Source organism: Oncorhynchus mykiss, chromosome 7, assembly GCF_057628025.1.
Source record: "Oncorhynchus mykiss isolate SJ-2025 chromosome 7, ASM5762802v1, whole genome shotgun sequence".
NCBI lineage: Eukaryota > Metazoa > Chordata > Actinopteri > Salmoniformes > Salmonidae > Oncorhynchus > Oncorhynchus mykiss.
Window position 1 is genome coordinate 17,399,630 of NC_143028.1, and position 19,195 is coordinate 17,418,824.

Sequence of the window (19,195 nt, forward strand, 5' to 3'; positions counted from 1 at the left end):
GAATTTAAAGGCAATGTTCCCGCGTTTGCGGAGACTGCATTCACGGTAAATGCTGCACAGTAAACGTTGCATCGGAAATTACCTTTACATTTTAATGCGGATCTTCTGCAATACAGACTGATTCCGGCCCGTAGTGTGAGTCACTGGTACAATCCATTGAGGACTGAACCTTTAATTTATCTATATTATGATGAATCCCCTTTTAAAAAGGGCAACTGAGTACATCTTTGTGTTGGAGACAGCCTAGAGTCATGGGAAGAGAATCCATCCCTTTTGAACAGGCTGTGAATGCTAAATTCCACAATGATGAAGTGTACCAAAGCCCTCTTCCTCCCTGTGGTCTATTAGATGTTGACAAATGTTGTTAGTTAGTTAGTTAGTTAGGTAGGTAGGTAGGTAGGTCTAATGACATTTTCAAGGCCATACAATTAAGACCTAAAAATGTTTATCATCCAACAATGACATCCAACAAGGCTTTTCAAGGTCAATCAGAAAGTATTGCAACAATGAATAATCTCATCATCTAATCTCATGTCATTCCACCAATAGGGTGGTCTGTACGGTGGGCTCCTCCCCCATGTCCCCTCTCTCATTTTCTCTCTTTCCTTCTCTCGCTGTCTCCTCTCTGTAAAAAGGAGGGAGAGGAGCTCTCAGATCAAATGCTAATAGACAGTGATGATGAGTGATCTGTTTCCAATAGGCAACAGTCTGTCACTAGGGGGGCAATTCAGATATAGGAAATGTACGCCTTTCCTACGCCCTTCTCAGTACTTGGTATTCAGACAAGTAACACGCTCTGCAGGTGTGGCTACTTTGTGCTCTGAATAATTTGAATTCAACTGCTGAAGACGCTCCCACTTGCTGGCCAACAGATTTTCTCATGGGAGTTTTCATTGAATAGTGGTTTCAGTGCATTTATCCAAAGCCCTACCTTTAAATATGGTGTAGCTTTTAGCTAGAATTGTGTTGACCGACTCACTAGAATATATCGAGAGAACGGGTTCAGAAAATTAGGGATCAATGAAAGAAATCCATCTAAATATACGCATATTCGTCTCTGTTTTAGCACCAATTGGTAGATAAAAAAGATACTCTTGTATATTATTTAGGTTTAGGAAAGTAATTAAGAATCATAAAAAAAAACAAGTCCGGAGAGCCTTTACACACAAAATGAAGAAAACATTGGTTTGATTCATTCAGAAAATTGGCACATTCAGTTCTTCAACCCATGGTAATGTTGAAAGATGAGTGTACATAGAATTATAATAGCAAGAATATACCCTCGTCTATTGCCTGCACTAACCCTGGAACTGTGTGGTGACAGCCAAGTATTGCGCCATGCATTGGGCTCAAACTCTCACGGATTGGTCTGCGCTCCGCTTCATTTTCGTAAGCCTACATGTTGTTGTTTTTTATACTGTTAACTTTTACTAATGATCCTCATCAACAATCACACTGGCAGTGACAGCGTTTACAGAGGAAGCAAATGAATGTAGGCTATACCAACTGAAGGGAACTAACAGTAAATTGGCAGTTGAAAATGTTTGGTTAGGCCTACTGACGGTTGATACTGATAGTAGATAGTATCATATAATGGCGCTGGAGGAGATGGCGGCCGTTTTACAGGCTCCTAACCAACTGTGCTTATTTTGTTAGGTTTTTTTTTGCATTGTTTGTAACTTATTTTGTACATAATGTTCCTGCTACTGTCTCTTATGACCGAAAAGAGCTTCTGGATGTCAGAACAGCGATTACTCACCTCAAACTGGAAAACTTTTTTTTTTTTTGATATGCTACAGTTTGTTGCCATATGACTGGTTTCACGTCTCCAGTGATTATAAGGTCAAATATATCTAAAAACAAGTGTAATTTATATTCACAATTCCCTTCTCCAAACAGATGACTAATTTACCTAGCTCTTATCGATAGCGCTTATCAAGTTGTAAATGACAGGGAATGGAGAATTATGTTATTTCTATTGGAAAAAATTAGGTGGATGCTTTTTTTCTCTTGAAACTGGTAGGTTCACTAGACCTCATTCATGGTTTCCTCGTGCGCCAAGGTGGTGGAATTATTATGGAATCCGCCACACCTTCGTTTATTTATTCAATCTCCACCCAAAACGAATAGCGGGTGAATAGCACGCATGTTGTTCTCACACTTAAGTTCAAGGTCAGAATTAACAAGTGCACAAAAAGAGAAAAAAAACATTCCATTTACCTGCACTTAACTCGGGTTGGAATCGGGCCCAATGTGTTTAAAGAAGAGCATGATAGAAGAAGCCTCTGCATCAATGATCGTGTAAGAAGTTATGCCTTTGCATGAACATTTATGCTTTTTATATATATATGTGTTTCAGTTCAAACAGAAAACTCTGTCATTTTTGTACAAGCACACTCGCACAAACAGCATTCTTGCCTCACTAATTACATCCACAATACATTGTTTCCTATTACAATTACTTACACAAACTCTGCCATAATTTAAACAATCCTGACACAGCCATTCACATGCATCCTCTTTCCAATTTATGCAATGTTCTCTTGAACCACTGGAGATTTACTTAACCATGTCAGCTCAGGATTCAATTTAGCATACTTGAGTAGAGGGCCTATTTAAAGTTAATTAGATGTGTAATGCAACAAGGAATAGCAGTATAATGAATCTGCTCATGTAGAAAATGGGTCTAGCCTATTCTGTGGCTGAAAGACTGTTCTTGGAAATCCCCTCCAACACACACACCACTCTCCCTTGTGATGCCTTTTCAGAGGAAATGGATTGTGTCTCGGGCAGATATTTCAATACGGCATGGCCAGACTGTAAAATAGGATTTGTCGTTATCCAGGGAATAGATGTACACATCATCTGTGACAGCCACAGCACCCTCTGTTAGTGAACATGCAGTACAGGCACATTGAGGGCTTTATATCCTAAGTCAGCTTCAGAACCAGCCTCAGAACCTTCTCAAGTCTAGAGGAAAGGAGTGTATGTCCTTCTCATGGCTCTGGTTTCTGCCAAACATCAGTGTCAGAGAACATTTCACAGATAATCCAATACGTTCATTATGTTCACAACTAAGGTTAAGGGGAGGTCATGGTAAGGTAAATGGTAGATCAAATCAAATGTTATTTGTCACATGCGCCGAATACAACAGGTGTAGTGAAATGCTTACTTTTCAAGACCTTAACCAACAATGCAGTTAAGAAAAATACCTAAATAAGAAATAAAAGTAACAAATAATTAAGTATAATAACAATAGCGAGGCTATATACAGTACAGGGTACAGAGTCAATGTGCGGGGGCACCGGATGGTCAAGGATGTATTGAAGTCTGTGCCAGCCAACAGATGATGCCTCTGATGATACGGAATAATTCATGAACATGGACGCAGAATTGGTCTCATTGTGGATTTCATATGGTATTGTGCATTTCTGGTTTGAGCAGAATGGACATACACAGAGCCTAGGTTAGACATGTATGACCCCCATTGATACTATGATGAATGGGCAGGGAGGCCCATGTGATTTGGAGGCCAATCTGAGCTCCCCCCACCTACATTTTTTTGGGAAAAAATGTATTACCTTTTTAAATGTACCATAAACACAACGAGTCATGATGTTTTCATCTGATTGTCAAACAAATCACATCAAAAGAGTAGGTTACCTTCGCACGTTCATCCCAAATAATTCCAGCATCCAAACTGTGCGCCCGCCAACTTTCTGTCAATTTGCAAGCCGCTGAAACTATCTCACCGGAGAAAGCATCCGAGCAAGCGAAACAGCACCCTAGTCTTACTATATGTAAACCCATGCCATACTCTGACATACCATACTCTTTTTGGCCAGACAGCATCAGATACATGGGTTATACATACATGTCCTCTGCCTTGACGACGATGGCAGTATTATCAGCAGCACCTGTCTTTTTACAAAATAAATGTGTATTGTATCCCCCTAGAGCAGGGACTATCAACTAGATTCAGCCGCGGGCCGAGTTTCTCTTGAGCGGATGGTCAGGGGGCCGGACCATAATTACTAATAATTTGTCAACTATAAATTGGCCGCAAGAAGCCTAAACGGATATAAAATTGTATACGATTACATACTGTAAAGCTCTTTATTATGCATGGGAATACTTTGGAACAGATTTCCAAAATTACAATCACTTGGAGCTGATTTGCTGGTGTTTTTACAGTCTTTAATGTCCAACAATAAAATATAAAAAAAATATATACAGTACCAGTCAAAATTTTGGACACAGCTACTCATTCAATTGTTTTCTTCTTTATTTTTACTAGTTTCTACATTGTACAATAATAGTGAAAAGATCAAAACTATGAAATAACACATGGAATCATAAAAGTGTTAAACAAATCTAAATATATTTTAGATTTGTTTTTTAGATTCTTCAAAGTAGCCAACCTTTGCCTTGATGACAGCTTTGCACACTCCTGGCATTCTCTCAACCAGCTTCACCTGGAATGTTTTTCCAACAGTCTTGAAGGAGTTCCCACATATGCTGAGCTCTTGTTGGCTGCTTTTCCTTCACTCTGCTGTCAAACTCATCCCAAACCATCTCAATTGGGTTGAGGTCAGGTGATTCTGGAGGCCAGGTCATCTGATGCAGCACTCCATCACTCTCCTTCTTGGTGAAATATCCCTTACACCGCCTGGAGGTGTGTTGGGTCATTTTCCTTTTTAAAAACAAATGATAGTCCCACAAAGCGCAAACCAGATGGGATGGCGTATTGCTGTGGTAGCCATGCTGGTTAAGTGTGCCTTGAATTCTAAATAAATCACAGACAGTGTCGCCACCAAAGCTCCCCTTCAACATCACACCTCCTCCTACATGCTTCACGGTGGGAACTACACATGCGGAGATAATCCGTTCACCTACTCTGCGTCTCACAAAGACATGGCGGTTGGAACCAAAAATCTGTCATTTGGACTCATCAGACCAAAGGACAGATTTCCACCCATTGCTCGCGTTTCTTGGCCCAAGCAAGTCTCTTCTTATTATTGGTGTACTTTAGTAGTGGTTTCTTTTCAGCAATTTGACCATGAAGGCCTGATTCACGCAGTCTCCTCTGAACAGTTGCTGTTGAGATGTGTCTGTTACTTGAACTCTGTGAAGCATTTATTTGGGCTGCAATTTCTGAGGATGGTAACTCTAATGAAAGTATCCACTGCAGCAGAGGTAACTCTGGTTCTTCCTTTCCTGTGGTGGTCCTCACGAGAGCCAGTTTCATCATGGTGCTTGATGGTTTTTGTGACTGCACTTGAAGAAACGTTCAAAGTTCTTGAAATTGTCCGGATTGACTGACCTTCATGTCTTAAAGTAATGATGGACTGTCATTTCTCTTTACTTATTTGAGCTGTTCATGTCATCATATGGACTTGGTCTTTTACCAAATAGGGCTATCTTCTGTATACCCCATACCTTGTCACAACACATCTGATTGGCTCAAATGCATTAAGAAGGAAAGCCATTCCACAAATGAACTTTTAAGGCACACCTGTTAATTGAAATACATTCCAGGTGGCTACCTCATGAAGCTGGTTGAGAGAATGCCAAGAGTGTGCAAACTGTCATTAAGGCAATGGGTGGCTACTTGGGAGAATCTCAAATCTAAAATATATTTAGATTTGTTTCACACTTTTTTGGTTACTACATGATACCAGATGTGTTATTTCATCATTTTGATATCGTCACTATTATTCTACAATGTAGAAAATAGTAAAAATAAAGAAAAACACTTGAATGAGTAGGTGTCTCCAATCGTTTGACTGGTACTGTATATACACTGCATTCCGAAAGTACTCAGACCCCTTGACCTTTTCCACATTCTGTTATGTTACAGCCTTATTCTAAAATTAATTAAATTGTTTTTTTCCCTCATCAATCTACACACAATAACCCATAATGACAAAGCAAAAACAGGTTTTTAGAAATGTTTGCAAATGTATAACAAATAAAAAACTGAAATATCACATTTACATAAGTATTCAGAACCTTTATTCAGTACTTTGTTGAAGCACCTTTGGCAGCGATTACAGCCTCAAGTCTACTTGGGTATGATGCTACAAGCTTGGCACACCTGCATTTGCAGAGTTTCTCCCATTCTTCTCTACAGATTCTCTTATGCTCTGTCAGGTTGGATGGGGAGTATCCTGAGCACTATGGAGCAGGTTTTCATCAAGGATCTCTCTGTACTTTGCTCCATTCATCTTTCCCTCGATCCTGACTAGTCTCCCTGTCATTGCCGCTGAAAAACATCCCTACAGCATGATGCTGCCACCACCATGCTTCACCGTGGGATGGTATTGGCCTGGACGGGAAGCTTGGCATTTAGGCCAAAGAGTTCAATGTTGGTTTCATCAGACTAGAGAATCTTGTTTCTCATGGTCTGAGAGTCCTTTAGGTACCTTTTGGCAAACTCCAAGCGTGCTGTCATGTGCCTTTTACTGAGGAGTGACTTTCATCTGGCCACTGTACCATAAAGTCCTAATTGGTGGAGTGCTACAGAGACGGTTGTCCTCTGGAAGGTTCTCCCATCTTCACAGAGGTACTCTGGAGCTCTGTCAGAGTGACCATCGGGTTCTTGGTCACCTCCCTGACCATTCCCCCCAATTGCTCAGTATGGCCAGGCGGCCAGCTCTAGGTGGTTCCAAACTTCTTCCATTTAAGAATGATGGAGGCCACTGTGTTCTTGGGGAACATCAATGCTGCAGACATTTTTTGGTACCCTTCCCCAGATCTGTGCCTCGACACAATCCTGTCTCGGAGCTCTATGGACATTTCTCAACCTCATGTCTTGGTTTTTGATTTGACATGCACTGTCAACTGTGGGACCTTAGACAGGTGTGTGACTTTCCAAATTGTGTCCAATCAATTTAATTTTCCACAGGTGCACTCCAATCAAGTTGTAGAAACATCTCAAGGATGATCAATGGAAACAGGATGCACCTGAGCTCAATTTCGAGTCTCATAGCATATGGTCTGAATACTTTGTTTCTTCTGTTTTCACTTTGGCATTATGGGGTATTGTGTGTAGACTGATGAGGCAAAAAACGTCATACGTTTTAAAATAAGGCTGTAACTTAACAAAATGTGGAAAGAGTCAAGAGGCCTGAATACTCTCAGAATGCACTGTATATATTGTAACGACCCTGGGTTTATAACTGCGGAAATCGGCATCTTGCCGCACGAGCATGCTTTTGCGGCACAGTCGATAGCGCTCCGGACCTTTCGAGACCTGCTCCCTGCTGTTTCATTACATTGGTGTCAGAAGGGATCGGACCTTGCATCCACGACAGTGCGTGTGCTTGGCCGGTGAGCACGTTCCTGTAAGACGTAGAGTCGCGAGGACGCGCTCTTTGAAAAGAGGGAGTAGTGTAACGACCCTGGGTTTATAAGCGCGGAAATCGACTCTGCCGCACGAGCATGTTTTTGCGGCACAATCGATAACACACCGGACCTCGGGCTCGAAGGTCGAGGGATCGAGACCTGCTCCCTGCCTGTTTCATTACAATATATATCTTTTTTAGTTGGTTTGTTTTTTTGCTCAGAAGACTTGGGGCGTCAAATAAAATCACCCGCGGGCCAAATTCAGCCCATGGGCCACCAGCAGGGTTCTGCCCTAGAGTCTAATGACCTTGAGGCTGGGTTTCTACTAAGCTAGCCTCGTCGAGAACCAGGCTTCCCTAATACAGGAAAGCCTGGAGATGTTCATGGCAGAAAAATAGCTAAACAAGGGTGTAGACCCAGTGTAAATCAGTGACTCCTTGCTACACGCCAAACCAATCAAATGCCTTGCTTGTCCGGCGCTCCAATAGTGCTCACTGGATTAGTGTCGTAGATGCAACAGTGCGTGGCGATTCATTTGACAGTCTATGGTGAGGATGACCGGAAAATCACTGATTACAATCCCATCAAAATGTGTTAATGTCGAATGTGTGTATAGAGCACACGTCTGACGAAACACAGTTCAGTTTTTCCTTCAGGTTTTCTTCCATTTTCTGCAATGTTGCAAACTAGCATACGGTCCAACTCTCTGCAAAATGTGTCCTTTCTAGTCTTACAACAATGACGAACATATTACGAAGAACCAACGGGCGTGTGGGGGGAGGGTTTTTTAAATGTTACATCCAATCATAATCTTGCTGCTGGGAGCCTGTGTACCATTCAAACCTCCAAGGGAGTCGTGAGAGCGTTGTGATTTTGGATGTATGGCAATGTGAGACTCCTACTAAAGTAACATATGGAATTGCTTTAAGATGGTCATACCAAGGATAACTTAGAATTTCAGGACCCCTATAGGTATAAATATATATATATATATATAAAACAAATATTGGATGAGACATTGAATTTGGCCTTGCTTCTATTAGCCCATAGAAACGCATTCAGTAACAGATTCATACATGGAAAAACAGATAGTCAAACATGTAGTCAAAGGGAAGTATGTTTTGAAGTGTCTGTCCTATATCTGAGAGATATAAGAACGCTCAGGGAAAAAAATGTGCACAAATCGTTTTTATCCTGGAATTACCTGTACACCTTTGACGTGGTAATGCCCTTTCGCATCCATTCATTTTTCGGACCAGTTCCAGGTTGACACTTGTGGGTGTCAGATAGAAAAATGGAGAACACCATCGCTTTCGTGAGAAGACGGATTTTCGCGATATCTCCTGGTTTGACAACAGTGGAGGCTGCTGAGGGGTGAATGGATCATAATAATGGCTGGGAAGGAGCAAATGGAATGACATCAAACACCTGGAAACCATGTGTTTGATGTATTTGAAACCATTCCACTGATTCTGCTCTAGTGATTACCACGAGCCCGTTCTCCCCAATTAAAGTGCCACCAACCTCCTGTGTCTGACAATCACCGCTGTAGCTCTACCACCTTCCACCGCAGATGCGGAAGGCCGACGCAGGCGAATTGAGACGCAGCCCATGCAAAAATATCTCTATCTTAAACAAAAAATATTTTGAGGGGGATTTTTTTATTATGTCTCGAGTGGAGCATGGGGGAGCCTCAAGAAGAGGCGAGAAATTATTTTATTTTATGCCCAGCTCACGAGGCCCCTTAATGATGTGTAGCCTGAGGCAATTGACTCGTCTGCCTAATGGTAAGCCGTACACGTTGGTAGACGGCAACAAATGAAATTGTATTTTTACTTTAGATCAGAGAGACTTGATTAAATCGAATAAGGGCATATACGGTATAGCTCAGTTAGTCTAGTCTAGTCAGGGTCATAGTAAACATCCCAGATAGCACCCTATTCCATATAGTGCACTACTTTTGACCAGAGCCCTCAAAAGTAGTGCAGTATATACGGAATAGGGTGCCATTTGGGATACACAGTCATCAGAGCGGTTGATTCATGTAGCCTACATCCCATTTCAGTCCCCAGCGGTGTCAGATTAAGTGTCCTCATTAACACAGCTAGCGACTGTCCGTGACAATGTGAAGGCTAAGCCACATAGGATTTATTACACCTCCCGCTGAATTTATGATACACTCCCATCTCATCTATGATATTAACCAGCGAGAAAGAGTGGCGAGAGGCAGACAGACAGAAAGAGGGAGAGAGAGGGATAGGGGGAAGAGAGAGAGGAAAGAAGGGGTGGGGAGAAAGAGACCGAGAGTGAGAGGGGAAAGAGAGAGCAAGAGATGCAGAGAGAGCGAGAGAATGGCTTTGCCATTCAGTGCCACCTTGTGGACTTGCTAGAGCAGTTCAGTGTCTTACTCAGAAAGCACCAAGTCAAGGTCAGATTTATATCTCACTGTAAATGTCAACTATACCAGTTTCATTTGTAAAATAGGTCATAAAAACCTCTTGAGTATAGTAACCTTGGATTGTGCAAAAACAAAGGCCTTGAGGTCTTATGAACCAATTGATGTGGTAAAGAGTGTTTCAAGGGTATGGAAAACTAGATGGAAGTCTGTATTTGGAGGTAACCAAAACACATGGTTTGAGTCATGTAGGTGGAGTAGACTATTAAGGTAACGCCCGAACAATATATTTAACGCATTGGACTGGTAATTCAAAGGAGATGTGCAGGCTGAGGCTTGAACAGAAGTAAAATGACATTCAACATATCAAGGATCTACTGGATCCTGTCAGACCTTCTTATCAGTCTGACAGGATTCAGTGGAAGAATTTAGACATGGCTTAAAACCTGAATCATAAATAGATATGGAGAGAGACTGTCATACTGACCTTGTTGGTTGGCCTGTGTGAGATAATAATTCTTGAGCTAGGTGAACATCCTTTGACAGACAGACATAGCGAGAGAGAAAAAGACAGAGAGAGGGATACAGAGATAGCAAGAGAGAGAGAGAGGCATACAGAGATAGCAAGGGAGCAGTGTCTCTGGTGACTCATTCTGATTCCACGTCAGCCATTTCAATTTCAAACTCCAACTGTGCGCAATTCCACAAAGCCCTGTGTTCTCTGATGTCCTCCAACTCCATCTCTACTGTCTGGGCTCAATCCCCTGGGATACGTCCCAAATGCCACATTACTCCCTACACAGTGCACTACTTTTGATCAGGGCCCATAGTGCTCTGGTTAGAAGTAGTGCACTATGTAAGGAATAGGGTCCCATTTGGGATGCAGAGCTAAGTTCTACTTGTGGTCTTTTAAGGGATGAACAGTACCTATTGGTTAGGAGGTTTAGGTTGTCGGGCTGCCCTATACACCATAAGCCCCAAAGTTCAAGGCTGAGAGCCCTAGCGGATTGGTGCCAGGAAAATAACCTCTCCTTCAAAGTCAACAAAGGAGCTGATGGTGAACTACAGGAGACAGCAGAGAGAGCACGTCCCCACATCGACGGGGCCTCAGTGGAAAGCGTCAAAAGCTTCAACTTCCGCGACGTGCACATCACTGACGACCTGAAATGGTTTTATATATAGAGTGTGTTCAGACCCCTTGACCTTTTCCACATTTTGTTCATTACAGCCTTATTCTAAAATTGATTAAATCGTTTTTTTACCCTCATCAATTTACACACAATATCCCATAATGACAAAGCAAAAACTGTTTTTTAGGAAATGTTTGCAAATGTATTACAAATAAAAAACTGAAATAGCACATTTATAGAAGTATTCAGACCCTTTACTCAGTACTTTGTTGAAGCACCTTTGGGCAGTGATTACAGCCTCGAGTCATCTTGGGTATGACGCTACAAGCTTGGCACACCTATATTTGGGGAGTTTCTCCCATTCTTCTCTGCAAATCCTCTCAAGCCCTGACAGGTTGGATGGGGAGTGTCGCTGCACAGCTATTTTCAGATCTCTCCAGAGATGTTCGATGGGGTTCAAGTCCGGGCTCTGGCTGTGTTGTCTTTGCTTGTACTTAGGGTCATTGTCCTATTCGAAGGTGAACCTTCGCCCAAGTTTAAGGTCCTGAGCACTCTCGAGCAGGTTTTCAATAAGGATCTCTCTGTACTTTGCTCCGTTCATCTTTCGCTCGATTCTGACTAGTCTCCCAGTATATCCCGCTGAAAAACATCCCCACATCATGATGCTACCACCACCATGCTTCACCGTAGGGATGGAATTGGCCAGGTGATGAGCGGTGCCTGGTTTCCTCCAGGCATGACGCTTGGCATTCAAGACAAAATGTTTAATCTTGGTTTCATCAGACCAGAGAATATTGTTTCTCATGGTCTGAGAGTCCTTTAGGTGCCTTTTGGCAAACTCCAAGTGGGCTGTCATGTGCCTTTCAATGAGGAGTGGCTTCCGTCTGGAAGGTTCTCCCATCTCCACAGAGGAACTCTGGAGCTCTGTCAGAGTGACCATTGGGTTCTTGGCCAGCTCTAGGAAGAGTCTTGGTGGTTCCAGACTTCTTCCGTTTAAGAATGATGGAGGCCAATGCGTTCTTGGGGACCTTCAAATATTTTGAAACCCTTCCCCAGATCCTTGCCTCGACACAATCCTGTCTCGGAGCTCTACGGACAATGCCTTGGTTTATGCTCTGTCAACTGTGGGACCATATATAGACAGATGTGTGCCTTTCCAAATGATGTTCAATCAATTGAATTTACCACAGGTGGACTCCAATCAAGATGTAGAAACACCGCAAAGATCAATGGAAACAGGATACACCTTTTTAATCCATTTTAGAATACGGTTGGAACATAACAAAATGTGGAAAGAGTCAAGGGCCCTGAAAACTTTCTGAATGCACTGTACAGTATATATATTCTATAGTTATATCATTTCAATCCATCTAGGTTGTAATGACTGTAATGCATTGCCCCGGTCAAGGACAAACACATCTCTCTGTAGAGTGGAGCTAAGATGGTCCATATGTACCGTTTCATTTCACTGAATGATTTACAACAAAAATGTTGTGTCAATGCTATTCCACTCCATTACTCAATGAAGGAATAAAATAAAATACCTGCTGAGATTTGCCTAAGATTAGTCATACAGCAATTACCAATGAAAACGTGGCATACTCATTTCCCACAATGAACCCAACGTGGCATCCTATTTTGGGGCACAGAAATTCACAGGCAATAAAAACCATGTTTGTTTAAGAGCCCTTAAGAGAACATAAAAGCCATCTTGCACACCGTATAAGTAAAGAAATACATGCGTGCACTACTGGTTGAGCAAAAATGTTCCTAACTATGGACACGGTGTGTTAGTTACTACTGTCACAGACTGCTGCATTAAACAGAACAAGACAGATCTCAATAGTGACAGTATGACAGTTTATTTATCAGGTTGGGTAAAGGCAGAGCTAACGGTAGTTTGATGTTTCTGTTAAGCAACACAAAGATGTAGGAATAGGTTTCCAAATGATAAAAATACAGACTCCACAATCTCGCTTGGAAAACATTATTGAAGACAGAGAGTACTGAACATGGGATCTTAAATGATTGTAGACAGTGAGGTGTCAAGATTTGTTTATGTTAACATTCTTTTGTTTGATCATCAAAAAGAGGACTATAATATAATTTAATGTACAGACAGACAAGAGAAATACCGTTCCAGCCCTTTGAATATCAGAATTAGCAGCAGGTGGTTGATAAAAGAACAAAAAATTATAATTGCATAATAAAAAAGGTAAGAGCTAATTTTGCAAAAATACAAAACTGTACAATAAAATCAAGTAGCAAAATCAGTAAACTATGTAGCATTTCTGTAGGCTATTCAGCAATAAAAAACCATTGACTGAGAAACCATTAAATTGCCCAAAAACAGTTAATGCCATATGTAGTAGGCCTTAAATCTAATCTAGACAAACAATTAGACTAGTACATGTGAGACAATGATTTGCTAATAAAAGAAAGATATCTTAAACACACTCCAGTTATATTAATTAACAAATAACAAAAGTGCAGAGTAAAAATAAGTGTTAGAATTCAGTGCAACATTGCACAAAAACTAAAGGCTATAACAGAAGGCTAAATCAGTTCACTAATACAGGACTATTAAAGGCCCAGTGCATCACTTTTGTGAGAAAAAATAAATATTTTCCAAAAGATGATTTTTATTTTTTATTCATATTTTTTTTACCATTATGATTTTTCAGGGGGTGCTGCAGCACCCTCACTTCCCACGGCTATGAGGGCACCTATTGGTAGATGGGTAAAAAATAAAAAAGCAGATGTTGAATATCCCTTTGAGCATAGTGAAGTTATTAATTACACTTTGGATGGTGTATCAATACACCCAGTCGCTACAAAGATAAAGGCGTCCTTCTTAACTCAGTTGCTGGAGAGGAAAGAAACCGCTCAGGGATTTCACCATGAGGCCATGGTGACTTTTAAACAGTGAAATAGTTGAATGGCTGTGATAGGAGAAAACTTAGCATGGATCAACAACATTGTAGTTACTCCACAATACTAACCTAATTAACAGAGTGAAAAGGAAGCCTGTACCGAATAAAAATATTACAAAACATGCATCCTGTTTGTAACAAGGCACTAAAGTAACACTGCAAAAAAAATTGCAAAGCAATTAACCTTTTGTCCTGAATACAAAGTTTTATTGGATTTGCCTCGAACATAACACATTATTGAGTACCACTCTCCATATTTTCAGACGTAGTGGTGGCTGCATCATGTTATGGGTATGCTTATAATCATGAAGGACTGGGGATTTTTTCAGGATAAAAAAAATACATGGGAGTAGAGGTAAGTACAGGCAAAATCCTAGAGGAATGCCTGGTTCAGTCTGTTTTCCACCAGACACTGGGAGATGAATTCACAGTTCAGCAGGACAATAATCTCAAACACAAGGCCAAATCTACACTGGAGTTGCTTACCAAGATAACAGTGAATTTTCCGGAGTGGCCGAGTTACAGTTTGGACTTAAATCTACTTGAAAAACTATGACAAGACCTGAAAATGGTTGTCTAGCAAGGATCAACAACCAATTTGAACAGAGCTTGAATATTTTTTTTTTAAATGGGCAAATGCTGTACAATCCAGGTGTGGAAAGCTCTTAGAGATTTACCCAGAAAGACTCACAGCTGTAATAGCAGCCAAAGGTGCTTCTACAAAGTATTGACTCAGGGGTGTGAATACTTTTGTCATTGAGATATTTATGCATTTTTTTTTATATTACATTTGCAAACATTTCTAAAAACATGTTTTCACATTGTCATTATGGCGTATTGTGTGTAGATTGGTGAGAAACACATATATATTTAATCAATTCTGAATTCAGGCTGTAACGCAACAAAATGTGGAATAAGTCAAGGAGTATGAACACTTTCTGAAGGCACTAAATGTACACTAGTCTCTCTTGCTCACTCTCAGCTGAGCTAGGCTCTCCTGGGTCGGCAAGCCTGAGCTTGTTGATATAAAACAGAACAGAGGGTAACCTACAACTTGATACCAGACGACTGCAACCTTAGACAACTCAAAATAAGGAGCTGTCAGGTCAAAAAAATGTACCTTTTTTAAACATGAATAGGAATGAAACCTGATCTTTCATCACTATAAACAGTCGGCCTACCATGCACTCTACAACCGCGTACCTTGTGACACAGAAATCTCCTCTACTGACCCTGATTACAGACGTAAAAGACCAGAGGCCTTTTCGTTGGCCTCCAATCGTCCACTTGAACACAAAGAGGAAGTCAATTCCCATCTCAAAGTCTTTCAGGTGGACTGAATGGCATCAACCGCAGGAAAGCTGGATCAATAACAGTTTAAAATCAAAGTGCTTTAAGCAACGTAAATATAAAAGGGAGAATAAACGAATAACAGTCTGACAGTAATAAGATAGAATTGTTCCCAAGCGTTGTGAAATCAATGACATTGTTTCTACCATGTGGTGAAATAACTTGACGTTTAAACACTTCCCACTAGGCAAAAACAGGTCGAGTCAACCTGGTTCCCAAGTCATTTCAACCAACAACAAAAAAGTAAATATGAAGGCATCAAATCAACGAGGAAAACTGATTGGCTTTGAAAAAAAGTAATCAATGTAAGTTAATCGTATCTTTTTAAATCACCCAACTTTTAACCTAAATCCAATGACATTGTGTCATTTTTTGTTGATTTCACACTGAATTCAAATTAGTTCAACTCAACCAAAACTAGATGTTAAAATGACATCTTTGCCCAGTGGGTTACAGACAGCTTTACATGTACGCTAAGGGTTCAAGCAGACGAACAATAAGACCTACTTGGCTACTTCGGAATGATAAGAGAGTTATCACATAAATTTTTTAGCCTAACCAGGGGTGACAATCTGGCCAGTTACTCAATAGATCATGTAATACCATATTCTGTTAGTTCAGTATATTCATATAATGCCTAGAGGAAAACCCTTAAGTATGTGTAACACCAGACTTGGCCTATGCCACAAAAAAAAAACATAAACACTTGTAACATCAAACTATACCCCATTGTGTCAGTCATTCTGCACTGTAGTAGTTGATTTGCTCTTTGTCGAGTGAATTTAGGGGCTATTCCTCAGCCAAACAGATTTGACATGGGTCTGGATTTAAATGAGCTTTTCCTGGACCCGTTAAGCTCCTCTGTCTCACAGTGTGCTGGGAACGAAGTGCTGTGAACTATCTGCGAAGATCTGAAGCGGATCTTCTGGAGTTTGGGCCTCATCTTGCTAAAGGACGATTTCCTCAGCAAGGGTTTCTGTCTGGCCTGGTCTACTCCATCACCTGTGTCCTCCTCGCTGTGATTGTGCAGTTTGAGGGGCATCAGATTAGACTGGAGAACTTTAGACAACCTCCAACGCCCCCCATCCCCATAGTCTGTGTTCTCTGAGTCCGAGTCGCCGCCAACACCCGCCCCGATGATGTCACGGATATCAACGGCCACACTGTTTGTAAGATACTGACACGCCCTTTTCCCATTATAATCTCTGGCCTCTAAGTCTGCGTCATAGGCACCTACCAGTAACTTCACCACCTCAACTTGGTTGTGCATTGCTGCTAGGTGTAGGGGCGTGTAGCCGGCACTTGATCGGGCATTGATGTTGATGGGCACTGTGTGTTGTTTGGCAAAGTTCACGAGAAGCGCTAGCAGCTCTTGTTTGCCCTGCTTTGCGGCCCAGTGCAGGCAGGTGAACCCAGTCACAAAATCCTTCTTCATGACAAGGTTTGGTTCAGAGGAAAGGAGAGGGTGGAGACTCTCCCATTGGCCGTCGGATGCACACATCATCCACTCGTGTTCCAACGGGTCCAGAGTGACTGAAGCACCGTCTTCGTCTGTAGTAGAGGAAACCACAGAGGCGGAGTCCGAGTTCCTCAACACCATGCTGCGTCGCACCTGGAGGGAGCTGTTCATCATGAGCTCAATAAAGTTATTACGGCTACTTTTAGGTGTGTAGCTGTCACTCCCAGATATGCTCTGTTGAAAATCATAATACTGGCTTTCGTCTGCCCCGTCCTCTGTTGAAGGGTGACGGGACAGCAGGCTGTCCTGTGCATTAGTTGGAAATGGACGTATGGGTAAGGGGAACATAGAGCCATCCGCGGATGTAGGTAAAGGTGACGCCTCAATCACTGCAATTTGCGGTATGTCATGCGGTTGCAATGTCGTGCGGTTGCAATGAATGTCCCCCTTGGTCAATTTCTGCTCTGCATTACCACCAATGCCTAACGCATTTCCCATATTGTCTGATAAACTATTATTTTCAACTACAGATCTTGTTGACGCAGCTCTTTCTACAATTTTACCTTTCAAAATAATTCCAGAAATGTCAGGCGGTCTCGCTCTCGTGGCATTGTCAATTCCGTAACCTGAGCCAAGTGAAATGTCTTGTGCCTCTTCGTTTGCAGTGATTTCCCAAGAGTGCACATGCCCAGCAGATGATACTGACAGATGCAGTTGTGGTGCACAATCTTCTATCAAGTTCTTATATGATTTTGATATAGCAGCACCGCTGTCCTCTTGTTCCAATAAGGTGCCTGTCCCGTTACCATTGCACTCGTTGTCTTTTTCCACTGTATACTTCAATGAAACTCGATACTTCTTTTTTAAACATACACATTTCACTCCATTCTCCAACTTTACAAATGCGACGTTGTCCACGTATCCCTTGAATTTCTCCCGAACAATTGCTTTCTGGTCAGGGTCTTCTGGGAAAACAGCTTTGAAATAGTCAATGAATATCTGATTTTTCACTCTCCCTCCTCGCTCGATTAGAAATTGAACAACCGCTTCTTGGGTGCACTCGGTCGCCATTACTGATTAAAAAATGTATTAACTAAAAGGCTACGGTAAACCACTTACAGATCTAAAAAAAAAAAAAAAAAAGACCTTCCCTTTTATGTTTATAAATTAGCTAGAGTTTAATCAGCCCGTATAAATACGATTTTCACCTGCCCTGGTTGGTGTTGTCTCATCACATCATCCTCAGACCTTGTGCTTCTTTGATACAGAATATAAATTAATAGAACTGTCACCCCACCCAGAGTTGAGTAAGGAAGGACCCACTTTTGCAAGCAGACCTGTCTATCCGTTTTATTTCTATGGTCACTGCGATCCACTACAGAGACATTAGAGAAAGGAGGAGATAGTTACCCTTGGGTAATGAATGAACGTAAGACCAAAGATTTTTATAACTAACCCAAGATAGACCAGAGGCTGTCGTTTCCAATGTGAGGAAATTAATCATGGTGGATAGAACAAGCAAGGAGATGGGAAGAGCCATGCACTAGCTAGTGAGATCTCAATGGCACGTTCTAGTATTTATTTGCATATTTTTGTTAGGGAACGCATTCTATGAAAGCGCCTGTGCAATAAGGGAATTCGCACCTATAAACAACCCATTTTTGTTTTACTTTGGCAAAGACGCAGTCCATTCTGTTTGTTATAGATTATAGTTTTGGAAACATAAAACTTTATGGAGATCAAATGTTTCATCGATTAGAAAATTAGCAGAATGTTGGCCAAAATACATCTCACTCCATCTTCTCACCACGCCGGTCACTGGGCTTCCTTGCATTAACATATTTGGTAGTGAGAGGAAACGCCAACCGGATGCTTCACATTTATACATCCGGTTTAATATCTGGCTCAATATCTATCTGTGGTATTAATGCAGGGTTCAAAACACCCGGAAACTCGGAAAAATACGAGGTCAAATAATGAAGTCTGTATTTTAAGTTCGGAAAGTCAGAGCTCTAGGAAGAGTTGGAATTCCTAGTTGGATGGCTGTTCAAATCGATTTTCCCAGTCGGAGCTCGTTCTTTCCCAGTTGTCTTGAACGTTGCATAACGCCCCAAACAGCTGCTTCGAGTGGTTGCAAAACGAATCTTCTCACAATCCCTTATCAAATTCCGGGTATGAGTCGAGAAACCTGCCTATTTTCCTTGAAAGTACGTAATTTCACGATTTCAGAGAAGTTAATTATCTCAAATCTCGGAAAATACTTATGTTGTACTTATTGTTCACTAAATCCATGCTAATGTTGTGTTTTTGAGCTAACGCCCAGTCACTCCTTCGTCCCAGAAATGTACTGCGTGGGCCATAGACATGGGCAACGTATACAAATAGCGTTAATAAGATTCCAATGGTGTTTCCCATCTCCCCAAAAGTATCTCTGTCCACGCCTCATAGCAACCACAACATTGGGAAACTGTGACCCTTGAAACGCCATTTTGGAATCTATATTAGTGGTCGGTCAGTCAAAGTCGCGTAAGGAACCAAAATGTCTACTTAGTTTCACACCATGTATGTCCAACGAATTTCC

At 41.4% G+C, this 19,195-nt stretch overlaps 1 protein-coding gene across 1 annotated transcript; it reads right to left on the bottom strand.

The window, feature by feature from the left end:
- Nucleotides 1-12,718: 12,718 nt before the first annotated feature.
- LOC110527516 (ankyrin repeat domain-containing protein SOWAHC-like) lies at nt 12,719-18,983 on the bottom strand. Its single transcript, XM_021608841.3, has one exon. The coding sequence runs from the start codon at nt 17,683-17,685 to the stop codon at nt 15,952-15,954; it is 1,734 nt and encodes a 577-aa protein (XP_021464516.2). The 5' UTR covers nt 17,686-18,983; the 3' UTR covers nt 12,719-15,951.
- Between the last annotated feature and the right edge of the window lie 212 nt (nt 18,984-19,195).